At 46.5% G+C, this 24,752-nt stretch overlaps 1 protein-coding gene across 1 annotated transcript; it reads right to left on the bottom strand.

Annotated features, from left to right (window-relative positions):
- Positions 1-256: 256 nt before the first annotated feature.
- On the bottom strand, positions 257-22,895 carry LOC109905530 (TRPM8 channel-associated factor homolog). The gene is made up of 9 exons (XM_020502951.2): positions 22,653-22,895; positions 5,969-6,082; positions 5,107-5,759; positions 3,837-4,828; positions 3,473-3,567; positions 3,124-3,337; positions 1,925-2,161; positions 1,085-1,422; positions 257-882 (listed from the first exon to the last, which is right to left on the bottom strand). Exons 3-9 carry the CDS (start codon positions 5,733-5,735, stop codon positions 640-642), a joined length of 2,748 nt encoding a protein of 915 aa, XP_020358540.1. The 5' UTR covers positions 5,736-5,759; positions 5,969-6,082; positions 22,653-22,895; the 3' UTR covers positions 257-639.
- Between the last annotated feature and the right edge of the window lie 1,857 nt (positions 22,896-24,752).

Genomic DNA, 24,752 nt, shown 5'->3' with positions numbered 1-24,752 from the left:
AATCATACAATGTGATTTTCTGGATTTTTGTTTTAGATTCCATCTCTCACAGTTGAAGTGTACCTATGATAAAAAATTACAGACCTCTACATGCTTTGTAAGTAAGAAAACCTGCAAAATCGGCAGTGTATCAAATACTTGTTCTCCCCACTGTATGTGCTTTCTAGGAATAAGTGAGAATAATATAATAATACAAATGAAGTAACAAGTGGTACACTTCTATAGCTTTGTATACAGTATCAAAAACATATGCGACTTCAGAATAAGGTGCTTTATTGGGCACATAACTACATTTGGAATGAAATAGACCCTGTAAAACATCCGACTTATGATGAATAAGGCACTTGCGCGGACTCTTCTGAAGTGCACTAGAATATACAATTGCATTTATAGCCAACAATAGAGCCAGTCTCCTCAGCCAGCCCTTTGTGATGACTTCAAAAACCGTTATGATTATTTATTTCTTTGCACAGTAGACGCAACCATGATTGTTGCAGTAGCATTTCTACACCAGGCCAGCAAAGTCCTAATCAACACTCCTTTACCTTAACCCGTCACCAGACGGTACCTACCCTTCACCAGCAATCCCTGACCTGTGACCTCTGACCCCCAATTTAAGGGGGTGACCTCCCCAATAGGTCAGCCATACTGGGCCATAGGGTGGTCGCTCCACACCGGCATGTTAGAGAGCTTTTCCTCTGTAGCGGGCTCAATGGGCCAGCCCCAGGCCTTGAAGAAAGGAGCCAGGTTCCTCTCGACCGCCAGGGAGAAGGTCTCAGCATACAGGTTCATCTTTCCCTGGTTGTCTTTGGGCACGTTCTGCATGGTGTGGTAGGCAGCAAACACCTTCTTGAAGGCGTCCCAGCCAAACTGGTCCTGGAGCTGGTGGGAAGGAGGACAAACTGTTTACACAAACTCAACCCTAGATAAAGTACATTTTTTTTGTAGATGTTTTACTGTTGCATCTATGCTTTCCTGTCTAACTACACATGCCTTTTAACAAGCACTAATTGTAGGGTTTGTACACAACATACTCTGCAGCAGGGCGTACTATACAGTATACGTCACAATAATCTCATGTCACCTGCATGTAGGTCTCCAGTGCCACCCACATGTCCCAGCTGGCCAGATTCCTGCCCCCTTTAGCGTACCCCTCGGCACGGCTCTGTCGGTTGGCCAGCGCCATGTTGGGGTGGGCCTGATCCCGATTCACCCCCAACACCTCCTCGTGCACGTACACTGACCACAGGTTACACGTGCACTCAGTGGTGTGCGAGGGGAACTCCCAGACTCCTCTCTGCTGGTTGTGACCCAGCTCGTGGATGGCTCCCCACAGGCCCGAGCTGCGGGCTGCCACAGGGTTCACCAGGTTTGGGGCGGAGGAGGATTGTATCATGATAGGGTAGCCTGCATGCATGAAGCCTGTAGGGGGGGAAGGGAGAGAGGAAGGAGATGGTCTAATTAATGTCTGGATACTAACAGGGCAGAGGTTGTGCAGCCCACTGCTATACACTCTTTAAAATAAGGGTTCCAAACGGGTTCTGTGTCTGTCCCCATGGGAGAATACTTTTTGGTTCCACGTAGCTCTGTGGAAAGGGTTCTACATGGAAGCAAAAAGGGTTCTACCTGGAACCAAAAGGGCTTCTCCTATGGGGACAGCCAAAGAAACCTTTTTTTCTCCTAAGAGTGTAGGTTACTTGCGTACAACACATTTTCTACAGCACAACAACTTACTCACTTAGAAACTGTATCGGTACTGTCCTACCTGACTCAAAATACATTTTTGGGGGGGATATGTCTTTTCAGATAATCTCTCTTTTTCCTGTTCATATCCAGCAATGACACAATCCCTGGTTCCCTACCATAGTCAATTCCAGTCAAGACTGTTTGTCCATGCTAAGAAATAAGAGGGACAGACGCTGACCATGGGAAATCTGGACGTCGGCCACGAAGCGCTCCTTGCGTGGGAACTTGGCGGGGACGGCAGCCAGGTCAGCTATTCCCCTCATGATGTCATCCCAGAGCGCTGCCACCAGGTCAGGCCGATCCAGACCTCGGACCACATCAGAGTGGACGGTCAGGATGATGTTCTCAAACTCCATCTCTGCCCAGGGGGAAGGGGCGGTCCGCAGAACTGCCCAGTCTGCAGGCGTGGTCACCCCTAGAGACAGGAGAGAGGCAAGGGTTGGAGGAAAATACAGGATCATTTGACAGAATTGATCATTTTAATGAGGTGTTATGACCGGGCTGTGTGTGTCTTCATGATCAGTCAATCAATCTCATCTCAGCTTGGTATGCCAATTAGAGGTAACAGATAAGCCTAGCATAGGTGAACAACATACATTAAATGGCCTTCATGATGACTATTACCAGACTCATCTTTGGGACAGTGTGATTTCCTACCACAATGATGAGTAGCACATTGCAAATCCATTCTCATAACAGCAGGGATTCAGCTTCAGTTTTAGTAACACAGCTGCAATGACACAGTCTATCTGAGAGCATAGCTGTTCTCAGCTTAGTTCATCTCTGTATTCTACAGATGTTTCATAGAGAACAAAGGCTGCGTCATTTCCCCTTTTAATCTGTGGCAGCCTTCATCATTGTACATTCTAAATGGCAACAGCGAGCAGGAAGCAACTCAATTATGTATTAGGAATACATGAATAGCAGATCAGAATACATGAATACAACTCCGAGAAATGAATAAAGATTTGATTCATTTACAAGAAATTGGGTACAAAAAGAGGTTAAAAGATATGAAATATTCTGCCTGGATGAAGTGAAAAGGTTCCCAGACCGATATATTGTAAATGAGTAAATGAGGAGGCTGGATGGAGTAATGTACTTTGTTCTCTTTATGGTGTATGCATCTTTTATTCATCTGGTATTTATCCAGGTTAGTCTCATTGAAATACCCTCTCTGTGAAACTTTCTATGAGGCACACACAGATAATAAATGGCACACTTATAGTGCATTATAACACTTGCTATAAGTGATCATAACAACTCATGGGTTATAACAACTCATAGTTGTAACACCCTTATAATACATCACTTGGATGCATTATTAGACCAAAGTGTAAAATGCATCATAGACTCCCACCTCTCCCACCCACTTACCAGTCTTGTAGTAGGGGGCCGGCACAGCCCCCTGAATAATGACCTCCACCCCCTCCACCTGGGTCTTAGGAGGGGCGATGAGATAGAGGAGACCGCCCCACAGGTTCCACACCTGCATCATCTCTGAGTCTATGGGGAAGCGCTCATGAACCACTGGCGCTCGCTTCAGCTCGTTCGAATTCCCAATGTTGTCAGTCTGACAGCCTATCTGGACCTGATGGTAACAGGGGCATCAGTCAATCAATCAATTCACAAAGTTATTGAGGGCTTGATCGCAAAACAAATAAAACATTATTTGATTCAATAGAATGTATAATTATAAGACAAAACAAAAAGCAGTATTGGATACCTTCCAGCCCTGGTTGACGATTTGTGGTGGCATGGCCATGTACGTCCTCATCCCAGGGGAAAGGAACAGACCAGTGCTGAGCCACTCCTCTCCGCCTAAGACAATGTTCCGTAGTGGTTATATTCCAACACAACAGAATATAATAGTGAGAGTAAGGTTAGAAACACGTATTACCACGCTAACCAATGAACTTGCATATAAGCAGAGTAGCTATTGTGAAAAGTATTTTTTCGCACCTGTTTTAGCTAAGCCATTACTCCTGGTGTGTTTCATATTGGTTCCCAAGACTAAACCATCTCCATTAGACCTATGATCCTCCATTTTAGAGCTCATGTCCCATAAGAGAGAATGAGAGACAACTAACCTGCTGTATTACAGTTGATCCTAACCCTGGCATTGGACAAGGCAGGCATCATGGGCTGGTCCTTGATCAGGTAAGGCAGTAGGGCGTCTGGGTCCTGGCACACCTTGTACACCTCCGCGCCTACACTGAGCAGCAGGTGGTCCTTGGCGCTTATCACCGGACAGCTGTGGCACACCTGGGGGATGCCCGCCTCCTTCAGCACGTCAGTGAGCATGGCCACCACCGAGGTGTACGAGGCACAATCATGCGCCCGCATGTGCAGGTAATTGGCACAGTCGCTGCCGAGCTTCTTCAGACCGGCCTCCTCATGCTCCGTCAGTGCCTCGCCCTGGGTCACGTGACCGGCAAAGCGGCGCAGCAGGTGGCGGAAGTGGAAGCCCTCAGAGCAGGTCTGACCCGGGACTGGGGCCTTGTAGCAGCCTGCATCCAGAGTGTTCCCCAACAGGCTGAGGCCCATCTTGTTGAGGATGCGGTTGCCTGCGTACCCTGTCATGGCTTTGTGGCCTGGGTTGGCCTGGGCCCAGTACCAGGCGTGGCCCCCGATCAGTAGGCCCCCGCCCTCGGCCACAAAATCCTGGATTTCGTCGGCCTGGGCGTCGCTGTAGGAGGTGCAGACATAGACGCTGAGCTCCTTCCTGAAGCCGCTCTTCTCACAGCGCAGGCCAGACTTGCTCAGCAGGGTGTGGGCAGCGCCGAGCTGGGGCAGGACGCCTACCAAGCCGTTACGACCCTGATCTAACCAGCGCACGGCATTGAGCATGAAGGGGGACATCTGCTCTCGGCCCAAGTATCCCTCGTGGGTGACCACGATGACTCGGCCCTGGCCGTAGTATGCCCCGGCCAGAAAGGGCCTGCCGTCCTGTGTGGTGCCAATGGGGAATGCCAGAGGGCCGTGTACCAGCACCTCTGAGCAAATAGCCCCGCCCTGGATATCAAACTCAGTCACGCCCTCCAGCAGGAACTCCAGGTCATCCTTGAAGTCCATGCTCATCCTAGGGAAAGAATAGAGTGAAAGTGTAGGTATGATTTGACAACTTAAGACACATAAAAATTGCTCAAATAAACAATTGATTAAACATTTATTTAACCAGGTGATTTCTGGAGTTAAATAAACTCTGCTTTCTTGTTTTGTTTTTTACACCTGGTTATAGGAGGTGGTGATTTGAGGCAGAAAATACCACCATGTATACATTTCCGTTTTACTACATTATCTCTATATTAATATGCCACCGCCTTTTTCTCTTCTCTCTATGAAGTGCCAAATACTTACGCCACAGCCAGCCAGCTGGAAGGTATCTGTGGAGGCACAGGGAGATTACCCAGCTCTCCAGGGTGTTCCGAGAAGTAGATGCCAGCCACGCTGGACACCTTGTTCCCCGGGAAACCCAGCAGGGTGTTCTGTTTGGGTCCCTCGGCCCAGCTACACGCCTGGCCAGCCATCAGCAGCCCACCTCCCGCCTTCAGGAACTCTACCAGCTCCTTCACCTCTGGGCCCACGCAGTACGCATCTGTCACATACACTCCCAGGCCCTCGCAGAAGCCCCCTACCTTGGGTTGGAGGCTGGAGTAGCTCAGATTGTCAGCCACGGCCTTACAGCTCTGGTGGACGCCCACGGTCGTGCTGTCACAGGACGAGCCTGTCAGCCAGGTCAGCGCATTCTCCACCAGGGCAGGAAAGGCAGTGAGGTAACCCTCGTGACCCAGCACCACCACCCGGCCTCGGCCGTAGAATGAGGCAGCCATCAGGACCTGGCCACAGGCGTTCATGGCCAGTGGGAAGGCTTGGTCGCCGATCAGTACTAAGTCACTGGGTATGTTTGGCCCGTTGAGGTCCAGCTCCTTGACCCCCCTCATCAGGGCAGTGTAGGCCTCCTCACGGAACATGCTGCTTTGGGTCATGGCTTAGTCTGTGGGCTGACGATCCTATTGGTGGTGGAGAAAAAAAGGATTTTAAATGACAGATATGTTTAAAACAGTATAAGTACTGGAGGTTGACAGTCCAGTCCATGTACAACTCTTTTCAAACTGTTGCTAGGAAATAAAACAAGTTTCTAAATTTTACTCTGCGGTAATCTCTACAACAAAAGCATCATAAATAGTTCAGAACAAACAACGGCATCTGTAAAACCTACCTAGAAACAAAGGAAAACCAACAGCTGAAGATCAGTGTCAAGCCAAAAATGGAGTTCAGAGCAAGCAGAGCAGCAAGCTGTGTTACATTCTACTGAGCATACCTGGGGCAAAGTCTGAATGAAGGGAAGAAAGAGATCATCACATCAGCAAAACAAGTTAAAGGAGCAGGGAGGGACATGTGTGTGGCCAATGACTGGCCACTGTGACCTGAGCAGACAGGGCAGGGCAGGGGAAAGGCAGGCATCTGTCAACAGTGAGTCTGTATGAATACAGTGTGCTCACATGGGTGGAGTCAGCCAATTACCAGAAGGGTTGCCTAATACATCAGACTGAAACTAAGTCGCCCTAAAAAAGAAGCCAGAATGATGAATACAATGATATTTAAACTGACTTTACCAGTTGTCCGTGGTGTTGGTCCTTTTGATGATAGGAAGTGAAGATAAGATGTCCACAGGAAAGTATTATTAACCAGACTTTTTGGGGCACCGGTTTGGCTCTGTCGGCTTGTATTTCCGGTATGTATTTTTAATCTCTGATGCATTGCCCTGCCCTGCCCTTTCTCCCTCACTAACTTTAAGCATCAGCTATCAGAGCAGCTCACAGATCACTGCACCTATGCATAGCCCATCTGTAAATAGCCCAGCCAACTACCTCATGCCCATATTGTTATTTATTTATTTTTGCTTCTTTGCACCCAAGTATTTCTACTTGCACATTCATCCTCTGCACATCTATCACTCCAGTGTTTATTTTCTAAATTCTAATTACTTCGCCACTACGGCCTATTTATTGCCTTACCTCATTTGCACACACTGTACATAGATTTTTTTTCCTATTGTGTTATTGACTGTACGTTTGTTTATTCCATGTGTAACTCTGTGTTGTTATTTGTGTCGCACTGCTTTACTTTATCTTGGCCAGGTCGCAGTTGTAAATGAGAACTTGTTCTCAACTGGCCTACCTGGTTAAATTAAGGTGAAATAAAAAAATTGCACTTGATGTACATTATGTAAACAATAGCCAAATGTACGCGAACATTGTACCGAAGCAAGTTTTCTTGCAATCAGCTGGAAGTGGTTGCATCTTACTGCAAATTAAAAGTTGGCAACGTTCAGTCTGTGGTTCGGTTAGGCCATTGTTTGAAAATTGTGCAAGTGTTTACATCGTGGCACGCCCTGACCTTAGAGATATTTTTTTGTCTCTATTTTGGTTTGGTCAGGGTGTGATTTGGGTGGGCATTCTATGTTCATTTTTCTATGTTTTGTATTTCTTTGTTTTGGCCGGGTATGGTTCTCAATCAGGGACAGCTGTCTATCGTTGTCTCTGATTGGGAACCATACTTAGGCAGCCCTATTTTCCCACCTGTTATTGTGGGTAGTTGACTTTGTTTAGGGCACATAGCCTTTAGCTTCATGGTTTGTTTTTGAAGTGTTTATTGTTTTGTTCGGTGTCATTTTCCATATAATAAAGAAAATGTACGATCAACACGCTGCACCTTGGTCCTCTTCTTTTTTCTTAATTCTTTTTTTTGACCCCCCAATTTCGTGGTATCCAATTGTTAGTACTTACTATCTTGTCTCATCGCTACAACTCCCGTACGGGCTCGGGAGAGACAAAGGTCGAAAGCCATGCATCCTCCGAAACACAACCCAACCAAGCCGCACTGCTTCTTAACATAGCCCGCATCAAACCCGGAAGCCAGCCGCACCAATGTGTCGGAGGAAACACTGTGCACCTGGCGACCTAGTTAGCGTGCACTGCGCCCGGCCCGCCACTGGAGTTGCTGGAGGTCCGTCCTCTTCTTTTAACGGCCGTGACAATACTTCCCACCACAAACGGGCCAAGCAGCATGGTAAGGAGGCATGGACGTGGGAGGACATTTTGAATGGCAAGGGATCCTGGACATGGGAGGAGATCCTGGCCGTGAAGGATCGCCTGCCCTGGAAGCAGGTAGAAGCAGAGAGGAAGGAGAAGGCAGCAGCTAAAGCATAGCGGCAGCGTTATGAGCAAACACGGCTAGCAAGGAAGCCCGAGAGGCAGCCCCCCAAAGGGCGCACGGGGAGTGTGGCAGAGTCAGGTTGGAGACCTGAGCCAACTCTCTCACCATAGCAGACAAAGAGCTGGTCTGTTCTCACTGACCATGTCCACTCCACATAGGCAGCCAGTGCCCGCACAGGGCACAGTATGCCGGAGGGAGGCCCAGACTCCCCTGCCACTGCCGGGGGAACGTAAGCAAAACCTCAGAAAAAGCAGGCAGATATAGCGGCCAAATGCCTTATCACTGTTGAGGCTGCCAAGCCCACATCCAAGCGAGATTGCAGGTATTGGAGGACATACTGCACTCCGCATGACTCGGGCACAACCTCAATAGCAGAACAGCTTCCAGCGCAACTGGTATACCACGGTTGTAGCCGGCACCCTTTCGCTCTGCATGGTGTTCATTATGCCCTCCTATAGTCCTAACATGAACCATTGGTGCCATTCAGCGGCCAAGCCCACAGATTGAGGCAGTGTGGTCTCGGATGCCACAGACTTCCCCCGGCAGGTCGGGTCTCAGGGGCAGTTGCCAAGGTGTCCCATACAACAGGGACAGGAGAAGGCTGAACCAGGGTCGTCTGGGCCAATATGGGGCCACCAGCACCAGACGATGCTCTGCCATTGTGGTCCTGTCCAGCAAAGCCTGGATCAGGGGAAAAAGAGGGGGGAATGTGTAAAGCTGGCCAATCCTGAGCCAGAGCATCCAAACCCAGAGGCCCTGGTAGATCCGACATGGAGTACCACAGCGGGCAGTGTGCATTGCCCAGGGAGGCAAACAGGTCCACATGCACCCTCCCAAACTTGTCCCACAGGTGCTGCACGGCCTGGGGATGTAGGCTACAGTCCAAGGTGGTGGGCCCTCCCTCAGGAGCATATTCGCTGCCACATTCAAGATGCCAGGTACGTGTGCTGCACGTAGAGACGCTAGACGTCCCTGAGCCCAGAGAAGGAGCTCCCGTGCCATAAGATGGAAGTGATGGGACCTCAGGCCACCCTGATGGTTGATGTAAGTCACCACTGTGGTGTTGTCCATTCTCACCAGGACATGTCTTCCCTTCAGATGTGGAAGGAAAGACGACAGAGCCAGCGGTACAGCTCAGAGCTCTAGTGCATTGATGTGCCTGCCGCTCCGAGGGGATAGCCAACAGATGCTGGCCGACCTGCCCTTAGTCACACCCCCCCAGTCGATCTGGGAGGCGTCTGTGCTGACCAGCTTCCTGCGGCACATCCTTAGAATTTCCACCCCACCTGAAAGAAAGGAGCGACAGCTCCACCTCAACAATGCCCTGAGGCACTGTGCAGTCACCCGTTGCTGGCGGTGACGGTGGCGCTTCGGGTGCAGCCGGTGGGAGCTGAATCACAGCTGAAGAGGCCGGAGATGGAGCAGGCCCAGGGGAATCAGCAACGGGGCCACCGTCAGCAAGCCCAACAGGCGTTGGCAGGTCAGGGCGGATACCACCGCCCCTACCGAAAGTGGTTGAGGCAGGATAAGATTGCCTGAACCCTTCTGGTGGGCAGGCATGCTCCCATGAGGTCTGAGTGGTCATCAGACGACTCTTCTTGTCATTTACAGTAATGCCCAGCCCGCCGATGTGGGTCAAGAAGCATGTCTGTCTGAAAGAACCTGGGTCCTGGTCGGGGTACAAATCAGTCAATTGCCCAGGTAATTGAGGATCAACAATCCTGGGGACGTGAGAGGTGCCAGGGCACCGTCCATGCACTTTGTGAAAGTGCGGGGTGCCAAGGAGAGGCAGAAGGGAAGAGCCATGAATCCGTAAGCTGTCCCTTCGAATGCAAATCGAAGGTACCGCAAATTAGCTGGGTGAACAGGAACATGGAAGTACGCATCCCTCAGGTCCAGCGTCACAAACCACTCGTCCCTGGACACGGCCTGCAACACTCGGACTGGGGACAGGATGTGGAACCTCAGTACCTTCAAGTACCCATTGAGGTTGCAAAGGTCCAGAATCGGTCGAAACCCTCCGTCTCTTTTTTGGGATCACAAATAAGTGGAGTAGAACCCACCTAGCCGTTCTGATGTCTCGATCCTGCGGATGGCACCCTTGTCCAGGAGTGAGTAGATCTCCAGTCGCAGGGTTTTCGTCAGTGGGTCGGCCACAGTGGTGACACGAAGGTCCCTGAAGGATGGTGGCCGGCACCGAAATTGGAGTCGGTACCCCTCGAGCATTGTGGATACCCTACTTTGCCCTTTGAGACCGGGAGAAGCGGCCGAGGCCGGGGAAGGGTGTGTTAGGGGTAATGCCGGGGCCCACCTCTCCTCTGGCGCCCTGAGCGTCTGGGTCCCCCAGGCACGTCCCTCTGGCGGTGACAGTTGACACCATCACACCGGTCACAACTTGAAGCCATTAGCTTTGCCAAGCCAACAAGGCCACGGAGCAGGGGTCCGATGCCCTGGGAGAGCTTATGTCGTGACCCGCTTGGAGGAATAGGAACCCGGTGAGGGATAAATTACCCAGTACCTCTGCAAAAAAAAACAGGGAAGACCCGTGTGGGAAAAACAAGCTGTTGCTTCATTGCACACTGTGCCCCTCCCCGCTGTTGTCCCTTAGCACAAGGCGATGGGGCAGGAGAGGGACCCCACCATTGTTCGGGTGCAGGTGGGTGGAGAAGGTCCGTCTGCCACCCACCTGGTCCGTCTGCCACCCACGGACCCGGGGCCTGACAAGGTGGCATGAACTGTCTCCCGGTCCTTACGAACCTTATCGGTCTGCTCCAGAATGCCATCAACCCCTCAGCTAACGTCAGCCCTGGGGTGATGGGTTGAGTAGTAAATGTGCTCTGGAGAGCAGCTGGCAGACGGGATTGGGCCAGCCAGAGATGGTGCCAGGAGGTAACCGGCTGCACCATGGCCCGTGCGTTCAGTGCGAGCCATATCCCTGGGAAAGCAGGCAAGACACCTCCATGGCTTCCCGGAGAAGCTCCTCTGTGCCTACCTGCAGCTGAGGCAACAGGGTCGGCTAGGCTGGGCCCTGTAGAGGGACTAACAGCTCGCTGCACACCACTCCTGAGGGAGGGAGCTCGTCCCCAGCCTAGCCGACCCACTCGCGCATGGCCTCCAATCGCACCAGGCGCAAGCGTTCTGTGAACACCACACAAACGGGCATCCAGTAGGGTGTTCCACCTTCCTCTCCGTGTGGCTCAAACCCAGGCAGTGCATACACGAGGTATGCAGATCCCCAGGGGGGATGCCACCATCACACCTGTCACAAACAGAAGCCATGAGCTCAGCCAAGCCAACAAGGCCATGGAGCAGGGGTCCGACGCCCTGGGAGAGCTTATGTGGTGACCCGCGTGGAGGAATCGGAAGGGCACATATACAGTTGAAGTCGGAAGTTTACATACACCTTAGCCAAATACATTTAAACCCAGTGTTTCACATTTCCTGACATTTATTCCTAGTAAATATTCCCTGGCTTAGGTCAGTTAGGATCACCACTTTATTTTAAGAATGGCAGAACAATAGTAGAGAGAATGATTTATTTCAGCTTTTATTTCTTTCATCACATTCCCAGTGGCTCAGAAGGTTACACACTCAATTAGTATCATTGCCTTTAAATTGTTTAACTTGGGTCAAACATTTCGGGTAGCCTTCCACAAGCTTCCCACAATAAGTTGGGTGAATTTTGGCCTATTTCTCCTGACAGAGCTGGTGTAACTGAGTCAGGTTTGTAGGCCTCCTTGCTCGCACACACTTTTTCAATTCTGCCCACAAATTATCTGATGGATTGAGGTCAGGACTTTGTGATGGCCACTCCAATATAGAGGTCGACCGATTAATCGGAGAGGCAGATAAATTAGGGCCGATTTCAAGTTTTCATAACAATCGGAAATTGGGCGCCGATTTTTTTATTAATAATTTTTTTAATACATATATATTTTTTATACCTTTATTTAACTAGGCAAGTCAGTTAAGAACACATTCTTATTTTCAATGACGGCCTAGGAACGGTGGGTTAACTGCCTCGTTCAAGGGGCAGAACGACACATTTTCACCTTGTCAGCTCGGGGATTCAATCTTGCAACCTTACAGTTAGTCCAACGCAATAATGACCCGCCTCTCTCTCGTTGCACTCCACAAGGAGCCTGCCTGTTACACGAATGCAATAAGCCACGGTAAGTTGCTAGCTAGCATTAAACTTATCTTATAAAAAACAATCAATCATAATCACTAGTTAACTACACATGGTTGATGATATTACTAGATATTATCTAGCGTGTCCTGCGTTACATATAATCTGACTGAGCATACAAGCATACAAGTATCTAAGTATCTGACTGAGCGGTGGTAGGCAGAAGCAGGCGCGTAAACATTCATTCAAACAGCACTTTTGTGCGTTTTGCAAGCAGCTCTTCGTTGTGCGTCAAGCATTGCGCTGTTTATGACTTCAAGCCTATCAACTCCCGAGATGTGTCAGGTGTAACCGAAGTGAAATGGCTAGCTAGTTAGCGCGCGCTAATAGCGTTTAAAACGTCACTCGCTCTGAGCCTTCTAGTAGTTGTTCCCCTTGGGTAACGCTGCTTCGATGGTGGCTGTTGTCGTTGTGTTGCTGGTTCGAGCCCAGTGAGGAGCGAGGAGAGGGACAGAAGCTATACTGTTACACTGGCAATACTAAAGTGCCTATAAGAACATCCAATAGTCAAAGGTTAATGAAATACAAATGGTATAGAGGGAAATAGTCCTATAATTCTTATAATAACTACAACCTAAAACTTCTTACCTGGGAATATTGAAGACTCATGTTAAAAGGAACCACCAGCTTTCATATGTTCTCATGTTCTGAGCAAGGAACTGAAACGTTAGCTTTCTTACATAGCACATATTGCACTTTTACTTTCTTCTCCAACACTTTGTTTTTGCATTATTTAAACCAAATTGAACATGTTTCATTATTTATTTGAGGCTAAATTGATTTTATTGATGTATTATATTAAGTTAAAATAAGTGTTTATTCATTATTGTTGTAATTGTCATTATTACAACAACAAAAAACACACAAAAATCTGGCAATTAATCGGTATAGGCTTTTATGGTCCGCCAATAACCGGTATCGGCGTTGAAAAATCATAATCGGTCAACCTCTACTCCAATACCTTGACTTTGTTGTCCTTAAGCCATTTTGACACAACTTTGGAAGTATGCTTGGGGTCATTATCCATTTGGAAGACCCTTTTGCAACCCAGCTTTAATTTCCTGACTGATATCTTGAGATGTTGCTTCAATACATCCACATAGTTTCCCCTCCTCATGATGCCATCTATTTTGTGAAGTGCACCAGTCCCTCCTGCAGCAAAGCACCCCCACAACATGCTGCCACCCCCGTGCTTCACGGTTGGCATGGTGTTCTTCGGCTTGCTTGCCTCCCACTTTTTCCTCCAAACATAACAATGTCCATTATGGCCAACAGTTCTATTTTTGTTTCATCAGACCAGAGGACATTTCTCCAAAAAGTATGATCTTTCTCCCCATGTGCAGTTGCAAACCTCAGTCTGGCTTTTTTTATGGCGGTTTTGGAGCACTGGCTTCTTCCTTGATGAGTGGCCTTTCAGGTTGTCGATAAAGGACTCCTTTTACTGTGGATATAGATACTTTTGTACCTGTTTCCTCCAGCATCTTCACAAGGTCCTTTGCCGTTGTTCTGGGATTGATTTGCACTTTTCGCAACAAAGTACGTTCATCTCTAGGAGACAGAACGCGTCTCCTTCCTGAGCGGTATGACAGCTGCGTGGTCCCATGGTGTTTATACTTGCATACAATTGTTTGTGCAGATGAACGTGGTACCATCAGGTGTTTGGAAATTGCTCCCAAGGATGAAACAGACTTGTGGAGGTCTACAAGTCTTGTGGAGGTCTTGGCTGATTTCCTTTGATTTTCCCATGAGGTCAAGCAAAGAGGCACTGAGTTTGAAGGTAGGCCTTGAAATACATCCACAGGTACACCTCCAATTGACTCAAATGATGTCAGTTAGCCTATCAGAAGGTTCTAAAGCCATGACATGATTTTTCTGGAATTTTCCCAGCTGTTTAAAGGCACAGTCAACTTAGTGTATGTAAACTTCTGACCCACTGGAATTGTGATACAGTGAATTATAAGTGAAATAATCTGTCTGTAAACAATTGTTGGAAAAATGACTTGTGTCATGTACAAAGTAGGTGTCCTAACCGACTTGCCAAAACTATAGTTTGTTAACAAGAAATTTGTGGAGTTGTTTAAAAACGAGTTTTAATGACTCCAACCTAAGTGTATGTAAACTTCCGAATTCAACTGTATACAAATACAATCAGTGGGAATGGGGGCCAGGTGTGCGCAATGAAAGTTCCAGAGGGATCCGTGACAGCATGATGTTAAAGCAATTCACAACACACACATAGAACAAGCCAGTGGGCAAGTTGTGTAAGGTAAATTACAGTTTGTGGCAGCAAGAGCCACCATACTAATGGATGCACACAGAGTCGTAGTGTAACGCTAACAAAGCTAACAAAACAAAGTACGACAAACCACGGGCGGAAGATACAGATCAACCAAGCGCAGCAGGTGGAGCACTCAAGAGGAAGGGCTGGCCATGTGGCCAGCTGCTCCAGGCTGCAAACAGCCATTGAGTATACTTCCACGAAAGATATTACACTTACCAGTGACTTACCAAGCGAACTTCAGAAAGTTTGTACCTCAGACCTAGCGGGCGTCCGTCAAGAAAATGAAAGAGAACGTGGGGTCTATATATAGGGGCGGATCCCAGCCGTGACACAGGTGTACACGGGAGTAAATCTGTAAATCCTCACCTCGGATGTATCCCTACTCCGCAGAGTGTTACCAATATATTGGAGTGATCCAATATAGTGAAACATAGCAGTTGTTCTGATTAAAGAAGCAATAAAACTGGCCTTCTTTAGACTAGTTGAGTATTTGGAGCATCAGTATTTGTGGGTTCGATTACAGGCTCAAATGGCCAGCAAGAAAGACCTTTCTTTTGAAACTCGTCAGTCTATTCTTGTTCTGAGAAATGAAGGCTATGTGAAAAATTGCCAAGAAACTGAAGATTTCGTACAACGCGGTGTACTACTCCCTTCACAGAACAGCGTAAACTGGCTCTAATCAGAATATAAAGAGGAGTGGGAGGCCTCGGTGCACAACTGAGTAAGAGGACAAGTACATTAGAGTGTCTAGTTTGAGAAACAAGTCCTCAAATGACAGCTTCATTAAATACTACCCGCAAAACACCAGTCTCAACGTCAACAGTGAAGAGGTGACTCTGGGATGCTGACCTTCTAGGCAGAGTTGCAAAGAAAAAGCCATATCTCAGACTGGCCAATAAAAAGAAAAGACTAAGATGAGCAAAAGAACACAGACACTGGACAGAGGAAGATTGGAAAAAAGTGTTATGGACAGACAAATCCAAGTTTGAGGTGTTCGGATCACAAAGAAGAACATTTGTGAGACGCAGAACAAATGAAAAGATGCTGGAGGAGTGCTTGATGCCATCTGTTAAGCATGGTGGAGGCAATGTGATGGTCTGGGGGTGCTTTGGTGGTGGTAAAGTGGGAGATTTTTACAGGGTAAAAGGGATCTTGAAGGAGGAAGGCAATCACTCCATTTTGCAACCCCATGCAGTACCCTGTGGATGGTGCTTAATTGGAGCCAATTTCTTCCTACAACAGGACAATGACCCAAAGCACAGCTCCAAACTATGCAATAACTAACTAAGAAGCAGTCCGCTGGTATTCTGTCTATAATGGAGTGGCCAGCACAGTCACCGGATCTCAACCCTATTGAGCTGTTGTGGGAGCAGCTTGACCGTATGGTATGTAAGCAGTGCCCATCAAGCCCATCAAGCCAATCCAAAAACGTGTGGGAGGTGATTCAGTAAGCATGGGGTGAAATCTCTTCAGATTACCTCAACAAATTTACAACTAGAATGCCAAAAGTCTGCAAGGCTGTAATTGCTGCAAATGAACAATTCTTTGGCAAAAGCAAAGTTTGAAGGACAACAATTATTATTTCAATTACAAATCATTACAGGAAATAGATGACAATGGTGGTAATGTCAACTCGTATTTGATTCCCAACTTCTATGAGTGGTGGTGTAGTCTTCTAAAACAATTGGCTCATAGTTCAATGATTGGGAGATCTAATCCCACAAGTATAAGGGCACAAGGTGAGACCCAGATGCAGACACAGGAGGCAGATAGTTAGAGTCTTAGTTTTGTATTTATATCCAAAAAGAGTAGGCAAGAGAATGGTCATGGACAGGCAAAAGGTCAAAACCAGATTCTGAGTCCAAGAGGTACAGAGTGGCAGACAAACTCGATGTCAGGGCAGGCAGAAAAGGCAGGCAGGCGGGTACGGAGTCCAGACAAAACAGGCAAGGGTCAAAACCAGAAAGACTAGGAAAAGAGAACAGGAAACAGGAGCACGGGAAAAACATGCTGCTTGACTTGAAAACATACAAGACGAATTGGCACATAGAGACAGGAAACACAGGGATAAATACACTGGGGAAAATAAGTGACACCTGGAGGAGGTAGAGACAATCATAGGAACAAGTGAAACAGATCAGGGCGTGACAACACGGGGTGGAATTTTTATGTTTAAACAAAATCCTTTATTTACTATATTAATGCCATACCCACACAGTTCTAATTATATCAAGTGCAATCATACCTGTGAGAGGGTCACCCTGGTAGTTAGTTGTAGGTTTTTATACAGTACCCAAGACCAATATGTGAGTTAATTTGACCATTGGAAAAAGAGCTGCTGTGTAAATACTGCTATGCAGGTTGGATTGAACTGAGCTCTTAATCTTCCTCTTCTCCAAGGTGGCATAGCAGTTCAGACGTCTTTTGTCCTCGTCTTGTCGTGTCCTGTATATATATATATATTTACAACTTTTTCACATACATTTTATTTTTATTTTCCATCAACTCATCTTCAAAACACTCTCCTGCAACCCGCCTCACCAATGTATATTTATAAAAAAGTATTATTTACCTCAGATCTGTAATCCTCCAAGAAGCTAGCCAGAAACTCCAGGAGGCTGGCCTGAAACTAGCCAGTAGCTAATCCAGAAGCTAGTTCAGAAGCTAGTTGGCTCCCTTACTGGCAAGTCGTTGGTGTTCAGCTAACCACGGTTTGTGGTCATCGGCTATCCTTTGGCTCGAAAGTCTATCGCCAGTTCTGTACGGCGCAGCGCGGCTCGGAGCGGAGCACACCGGACAAATTTTTCTCTCCATGTCCCTGGATTTCGACTGCTCTCTGGACATTCATGCCCGGATCTCACAGCTAGCTAGCTGCTATCCGTGTGACTATCGGCCTTCGTCGATTCCGGAGCAAACATCAATTGTTCCGGAGCTAGCAAGCTCCGTCAATCACTCCTGAGTTCCATCAATCGCACCTGGGCTGCAGTCGCCTATCCGGACCCGTTTTGCTGCCTTCGCGGAGCCCCACCGGGCCTTCACAACTGGACTGCCGACGTTATCTACCCGAAGGAGTTATTCGGCTGGCTCCTCCGTCGCGACGTTACCTGAACGCCCATCTGCGGCCTGCTAACCGTTAGCTGTCTTACCGGCTGCTATCTGAATAGACAATCGGACAATATTTTTTCTTTTTTATTTGTTTTATATTTATATATTTCTTATTTTATCATTTTTTATTATTTTTTATTTCATTTATTTTTTATTTATCAAAATTTTTATTTTTTTATTTTTTTATTTTTTTAAAAATTTTTTATTATTATTATTATGTTTTCTTCTTGGGCCTCTATAACTATATCTATTGTTTTTATTTTTGTTGTTGTTGTGTGATTTGGATTGATCCCCTCTACCACACGGAACCCCACTAATCTACTGACGGAGCGCAGGAGGTGGCTAACAACAGACCTCCATCCTATGCTAGCTTGCTACCGATGCCCTGGCTAGCTGTCTAAATCACCAACCAACCTCTCCACTCACCGGACCCTTTTGATCACTCGACTAAGCATGCCTCTCCTTAATGTCAATATGTCTTGTCCATTTCTGTTCTGGTTAGTGTTTATTGGCTTATTTCACTGTAGAGCCTCTAGTCCTGCTCACTATACCTTATCCAACCTATTAGTTCCACCACCCACACATGCAATGACATCTCCTGGTTTCAACGATGTTTCTAGAGACAATATCTCTCTCTTCATCACTCAATACCTAGGTTTACCTCCACTGTATTCACATCCTACCATACATTTGTCTGTACATTATACCTTGATGCTATTTTATCGCCCCCAGAAACCTCCTTTTACTCTATGTTCCAGACGTTCTAGACGACCAATTCTCATAGCTTTTAGCCGTACCCTTATTCTACTCCTCCTATGTTCCTCTGGCGATGTAGAGGTGAATCCAGGCCCTGCAGTGCCTAGCTCCACTCCTATTCCCCAGGCGCTCCCTTTTGACGACTTCTGTAACCGTAATAGCCTTGGTTTCATGCATGTTAACATTAGAAGCCTCCTCCCTAAGTTTGTTCTATTCACTGCTTTAGCACACTCTGCCAACCCGGATGTTCTAGCTGTGTCTGAATCCTGGCTTAGGAAGACCACCAAAAACTCAGACATTTTAATTCCAAACTACAACATTTTCAGACAAGATAGAACTGCCAAAGGGGGCGGTGTTGCAATCTACTGCAAAGATAGCCTGCAGAGTTCTGTCCTACTATCCAGGTCTGTACCCAAACAATTTGAACTTCTACTTTTAAAAATCCACCTCTCTAAAAACAAGTCTCTCACCGTTGCCGCCTGCTATAGACCACCCTCTGCCCCCAGCTGTGCTCTGGACACCATATGTGAACTGATTGCCCCCCATCTATCTTCAGAGTTCGTGCTGCTAGGCGACCTAAACTGGAACATGCTTAACACCCCAGCCATCCTACAATCTAAACTTGATGCCCTCAATCTCACACAAATAATCAATGAACCTACCAGGTACCTCCCCAAAACCTTAAACACGGGCACCCTCATAGATATCATCCTAACCAACTTCCCCTCTAAATACACCTCTGCTGTCTTCAACCAAGATCTCAGCGATCACTGCCTCATTGCCTGCATCCGTAATGGGTCAGCGGTCAAACGACCTCCACTCATCACTGTAAAACGCTCCCTGAAACACTTCTGCGAGCAGGCCTTTCTAATCGACCTGGCCGGGGTATCCTGGAAGGATATTGATCTCATCCCGTCAGTAGAGGATGCCTGGATATTTTTTTTAAATGCCTTCCTAACCATCTTAAATAAACATGCCCCATTTAAGAAATTTAGAACCAGGAACAGATATAGCCCTTGGTTCTCCCCAGACCTGACTGCCCTTAACCAACACAAAAACATCCTATGGCGTTCTGCATTAGCATCGAACAGCCCCCGTGATATGCAGCTGTTCAGGGAAGCTAGAAATCATTATACACAGGCAGTTAGAAAAGCCAAGGCTAGCTTTTTCAAGCAGAAATTTGCTTCCTGCAATACTAACTCAAAAAAGTTCTGGGACACTGTAAAGTCCATGGAGAATAAGAACACCTCCTCCCAGCTGCCCACTGCACTGAAGATAGGAAACACTGTCACCACTGATAAATCCACCATAATTGAGAATTTCCCATTTCTCCTTCTCCCAAATCCATTCAGCTGATGTTCTGAAAGAGCTGCAAAATCTGGACCCCTACAAATCAGCCGGGCTAGACAATCTGGACCCTTTCTTTCTAAAATTATCTGTCGAAATTGTTGCCACCCCTATTACTAGCCTGTTCAACCTCTCTTTCGTGTCGTCTGAGATTCCCAAAGATTGGAAAGCAGCTGCGGTCATCCCCCTCTTCAAAGGGGGGGACACTCTTGACCCAAACTGCTACAGACCTATATCTATCCTACCGTGCCTTTCTAAGGTCTTCGAAAGCCAAGTCAACAAACAGATTACCGACCATTTCGAATCTCACCATACCTTCTCTGCTATGCAATCCGGTTTCAGAGCTGGTCATGGGTGCACCTCAGCCACGCTCAAGGTCCTAAACGATATCTTAACCGCCATCGATAAGAAACATTAGGTGCTTCTCCACCTGCATTGCTTGCTGTTTGGGGTTTTAGGCTGGGTTTCTGTACAGCACTTTGAGATATCAGCTGATGTACGAAGGGCTATATAAATAAATTTGATTTGATTTGATTTGATTACTGTGCAGCCGTATTCATTGATCTGGCCAAGGCTTTCGACTCTGTCAATCACCATATCCTCATCGGCAGACTCGACAGCCTTGGTTTCTCAAATGATTGCCTCGCCTGGTTCACCAACTACTTCTCTGATAGAGTTCAGTGTGTCAAATCGGAGGGTCTGCTGTCCGGACCTCTGGCAGTCTCTATGGGGGTGCCACAGGGTTCAATTCTTGGACCGACTCTCTTCTCTGTATACATCAATGAGGTCGCTCTTGCTGCTGGTGAGTCCCTGATCCACCTCTACGCAGACGACACCATTCTGTATACTTCCGGCCCTTCTTTGGACACTGTGTTAACAACCCTCCAGGCAAGCTTCAATGCCATACAACTCTCCTTCCGTGGCCTCCAATTGCTCTTAAATACAAGTAAAACTAAATGCATGCTCTTCAACCGATCGCTACCTGCACCTACCCGCCTGTCCAACATCACTACTCTGGACGGCTCTGACTTAGAATACGTGGACAACTACAAATACTTAGGTGTCTGGTTAGACTGTAAACTCTCCTTCCAGACCCATATCAAACATCTCCAATCCAAAGTTAAATCTAGAATTGGCTTCCTATTTCGCAACAAAGCATCCTTCACTCATGCTGCCAAACATACCCTTGTAAAACTGACCATCCTACCAATCCTCGACTTTGGCGATGTCATTTACAAAATAGCCTCCAATACCCTACTCAACAAATTGGATGCAGTCTATCACAGTGCAATCCGTTTTATCACCAAAGCCCCATATACTACCCACCATTGCGACCTGTACGCTCTCGTTGGCTGGCCCTCGCTTCATACTCGTCGCCAAACCCACTGGCTCCATGTCATCTACAAGACCCTGCTAGGTAAAGTCCCCCCTTATCTCAGCTCGCTGGTCACCATAGCATCTCCCACCTGTAGCACACGCTCCAGCAGGTATATCTCTCTAGTCACCCCCAAAACCAATTCTTTCTTTGGCCGCCTCTCCTTCCAGTTCTCTGCTGCCAATGACTGGAACGAACTACAAAAATCTCTGAAACTGGAAACACTTATCTCCCTCACTAGCTTTAAGCACCAACTGTCAGAGCAGCTCACAGATTACTGCACCTGTACATAGCCCACCTATAATTTAGCCCAAACAACTACCTCTTTCCCAACTGTATTTAATTTTAATTAATTAATTTATTTTGCTCCTTTGCACCCCATTATTTTTTATTTCTACTTTGCACATTCTTCCATTGCAAAACTACCATTCCAGTATTTTACTTGCTATATTGTATTTACTTTGCCATCATGGCCTTTTTTGCCTTTACCTCCCTTCTCACCTCATTTGCTCACATTGTATATAGACTTGTTTATACTGCATTATTGACTGTATGTTTGTTTTTACTCCATGTGTAACTCTGTCGTTTAATCTGTCGAACTGCTTTGCTTTATCTTGGCCAGGTCGCAATTGTAAATGAGAACTTGTTCTCAACTTGCCTACCTGGTTAAATAAAGGTAAAATAAAATAAATAAAATAAATAAATGTTCTATGTGATGATTGTACTTTTCTTCCCAACACAATCAAACTCGCCACTTTTAGTCCTAAACCCGGGAATTACCTCAGGTTCATTCAGCCATCCTTACAGGAAAAATGAATGGGGAAAGAATAGGGTTTTGGAATAAATGCTGAAAGTAAGGTCTGAGGTTAAGGGTTAGGGCTAGCTAGCTAATTAGCACAGATGGCAGCCTATGTCTTCTGTAAACAAGCGATGTAACATGGTGATAGGTCCTTGTGGGAACACTAACCATATTAAGGAGTGTAGTAATTTAATGTACCCTTTGTTCAACAGAAGATACTATGTCAATATGTGCTAAAGCAGTCCCGATTAGAAGATACTATGTCAATATGTGCTAAAGCAGTTAGCGTCTTTGAATTGGGTAAACCTCGGCTAGTCAGATGTCTGTTTCGACAAACCGGTTTTTCTGCAGGCAGGTATTCTAATAGCACTTCTGAGACTGACTCCACCCATGTGAGCAGTCTTATTGTGGAAAACGAATAGAGGGTATGATGGCAGAGTGATAAGACATGGGAAAAACAAGCCCACTAGGTTCAGAACCATATATGAGATGGATGTTTCTAAACGAAAGTGTTTTTGTGACAAACCAATTAAAGTTGACAAGTGCCACCTTTAAAGTGTTCTGCTTATTTCTCTGCAATATTCCATACTTCCTCTTGTGTAGTTGTGAACTGAAAATAACGAGTACACTTTTGAATGACCGATGTGGATGTATTCACCACGCAAAGCTTGGCTTTGGCCCATGCATGACTACATGCATACATGGCTAGCCAGTAGCTAGCGTTTAATTTATAACGCTACATTAGTTATAATCGCTCTTGACTTCAGTCAAATTTGGCATGGTTAATTCACGTTACAGGCATTTTAAAATGACATGTTACGGACACCCTTACGTTATTTGTTGTTCACTACTGTCTCTTGTCTTTGCAGATGCAGCAGTGCACAGTAGTCAGTGCATCCGGAGTTTGTGTCCCACTAGCCGATGGCCAAGCCGTGATCCTAGGTCGTGGTCCAGAGACTGGAGTTGTTGACAAGAAGTGCTCCCGAAACCAGGGTAAAAGGACTAGCTAGTTAACGTTAGATACCAATAGGTATCAATGGCTATGTTCGGATTATTTCTATTTCCTCCCAAAGTGTGCGCACCTGTTCACTTTCCTTCATGGATTTAAAAGGAATGGTATATGGAAACTTCCTCTAGCCCTTGCTTACACCAATGCAAAGCTTCTAAATGTGAGAAGAGTAGTGAATGAGTGTAGGCTTCAGGAGAAAGGACAGATTATTGGGATGCATATTTCTGTCGCATAATTTTAAATGGGTGTCTAGTGGGATTACTCAAGCCAGCTATCTAAACTGCATAACTATATAAAATGTTTCATATTCCTTCTAGCGAAGCTGGTGGCCTGTTATGCAGACAAGGAGGTACTTGTAACACAGGTATGAAGTTATTACATTGTGCCTGTTGATGAGGCCAACACTCTAATCTTAGTTAAACACTCAACACTACTGCTTAACCTGTCTGTAATTGCTGTCAAAGTAACAATATTTTTCCTCTTCAGCTTGGTCCAAACTCCTTCCTTGGGCAGCGAGAGTCTTGGTAGAGGCCAGTCTGGCCGACTGACCCATGATATCACCCTCTACCTGGTCAACCAGAGCCACCTCTTCAGAGTGTAGTTCTCTACTTCCAACGAAACCTCCTCATCCCCTGCCCAGAAGGGGAAGGCTGTAGAAAGGTTGAAAGTGTTGGATACAGTGCCTTGCGAAAGTATTCGGCCCCCTTGAACTTTGCGACCTTTTGCCACATTTCAGGCTTCAAACATAAAGATATAAAACTGTATTTTTTTGTGAAGAATCAACAACAAGTGGGACACAATCATGAAGTGGGAGGACATTTATTGGATATTTCAAACTTTTTTAACAAATCAAAAACAGAAAAATTGGGCGTGCAAAATTATTCAGCCCCCTTAAGTTAATACTTTGTAGCGCCACCTTTTGCTGCGATTACAGCTGTAAGTCGCTTGGGTTATGTCTCTATCAGTTTTGCACATCGAGAGACTGACATTTTTTCCCATTCCTCCTTGCAAAACAGCTCGAGCTCAGTGAGGTTGGATGGAGAGCATTTGTGAACAGCAGTTTTCAGTTCTTTCCACAGATTCTCGATTGGATTCAGGTCTGGACTTTGACTTGGCCATTCTAACACCTGGATATGTTTATTTTTTAACCATTCCATTGTAGATTTTGCTTTATGTTTTGGATCATTGTCTTGTTGGAAGACAAATCTCTGTCCCAGTCTCAGGTCTTTTGCAGACTCCATCAGGTTTTCTTCCAGAATGGTCCTGTATTTGGCTCCATCCATCTTCCCATCAATTTTAACCATCTTCCCTGTCCCTGCTGAAGAAAAGCAGGCCCAAACCATGATGCTGCCACCACCATGTTTGACAGTGGGAATGGTGTGTTCAGGGTGATGAGCTGTGTTGCTTTTACGCCAAACATAACGTTTTGCATTGTTGCCAAAAAGTTCAATTTTGGTTTCATCTGACCAGAGCACCTTCTTCCACATGTTTGGTGTGTCTCCCAGGTAGCTTGTGGCAAACTTTAAACAACACTTTTTATGGATATCTTTAAGAAATGGCTTTCTTCTTGCCACTCTTCCATAAAGGCCAGATTTGTGCAATATATGACTGATTGTTGTCCTATGGACAGAGTCTCCCACCTCAGCTGTAGATCTCTGCAGTTCATCCAGAGTGATCATGGGCCTCTTGGCTGCATCTCTGATCAGTCTTCTCCTTGTATGAGCTGAAAGTTTAGAGCGACGGCCAGGTCTTGGTAGATTTGCAGTGGTCTGATACTCCTTCCATTTCAATATTATCGCTTGCACAGTGCTCCTTGGGATGTTTAAAGCTTGGGAAATCTTTTTGTATCCAAATCCGGCTTTAAACTTCTTCACAACAGTATCTCGGACCTGCCTGGTGTGTTCCTTGTTCTCTGCGCTTTTA

This window comes from Oncorhynchus kisutch, linkage group LG15 (assembly GCF_002021735.2).
Source record: "Oncorhynchus kisutch isolate 150728-3 linkage group LG15, Okis_V2, whole genome shotgun sequence".
Lineage (NCBI taxonomy): Eukaryota > Metazoa > Chordata > Actinopteri > Salmoniformes > Salmonidae > Oncorhynchus > Oncorhynchus kisutch.
The sequence above is the reverse complement of the archived record's forward strand: the minus strand, read 5'-3'. Positions and strand labels throughout refer to the sequence as shown.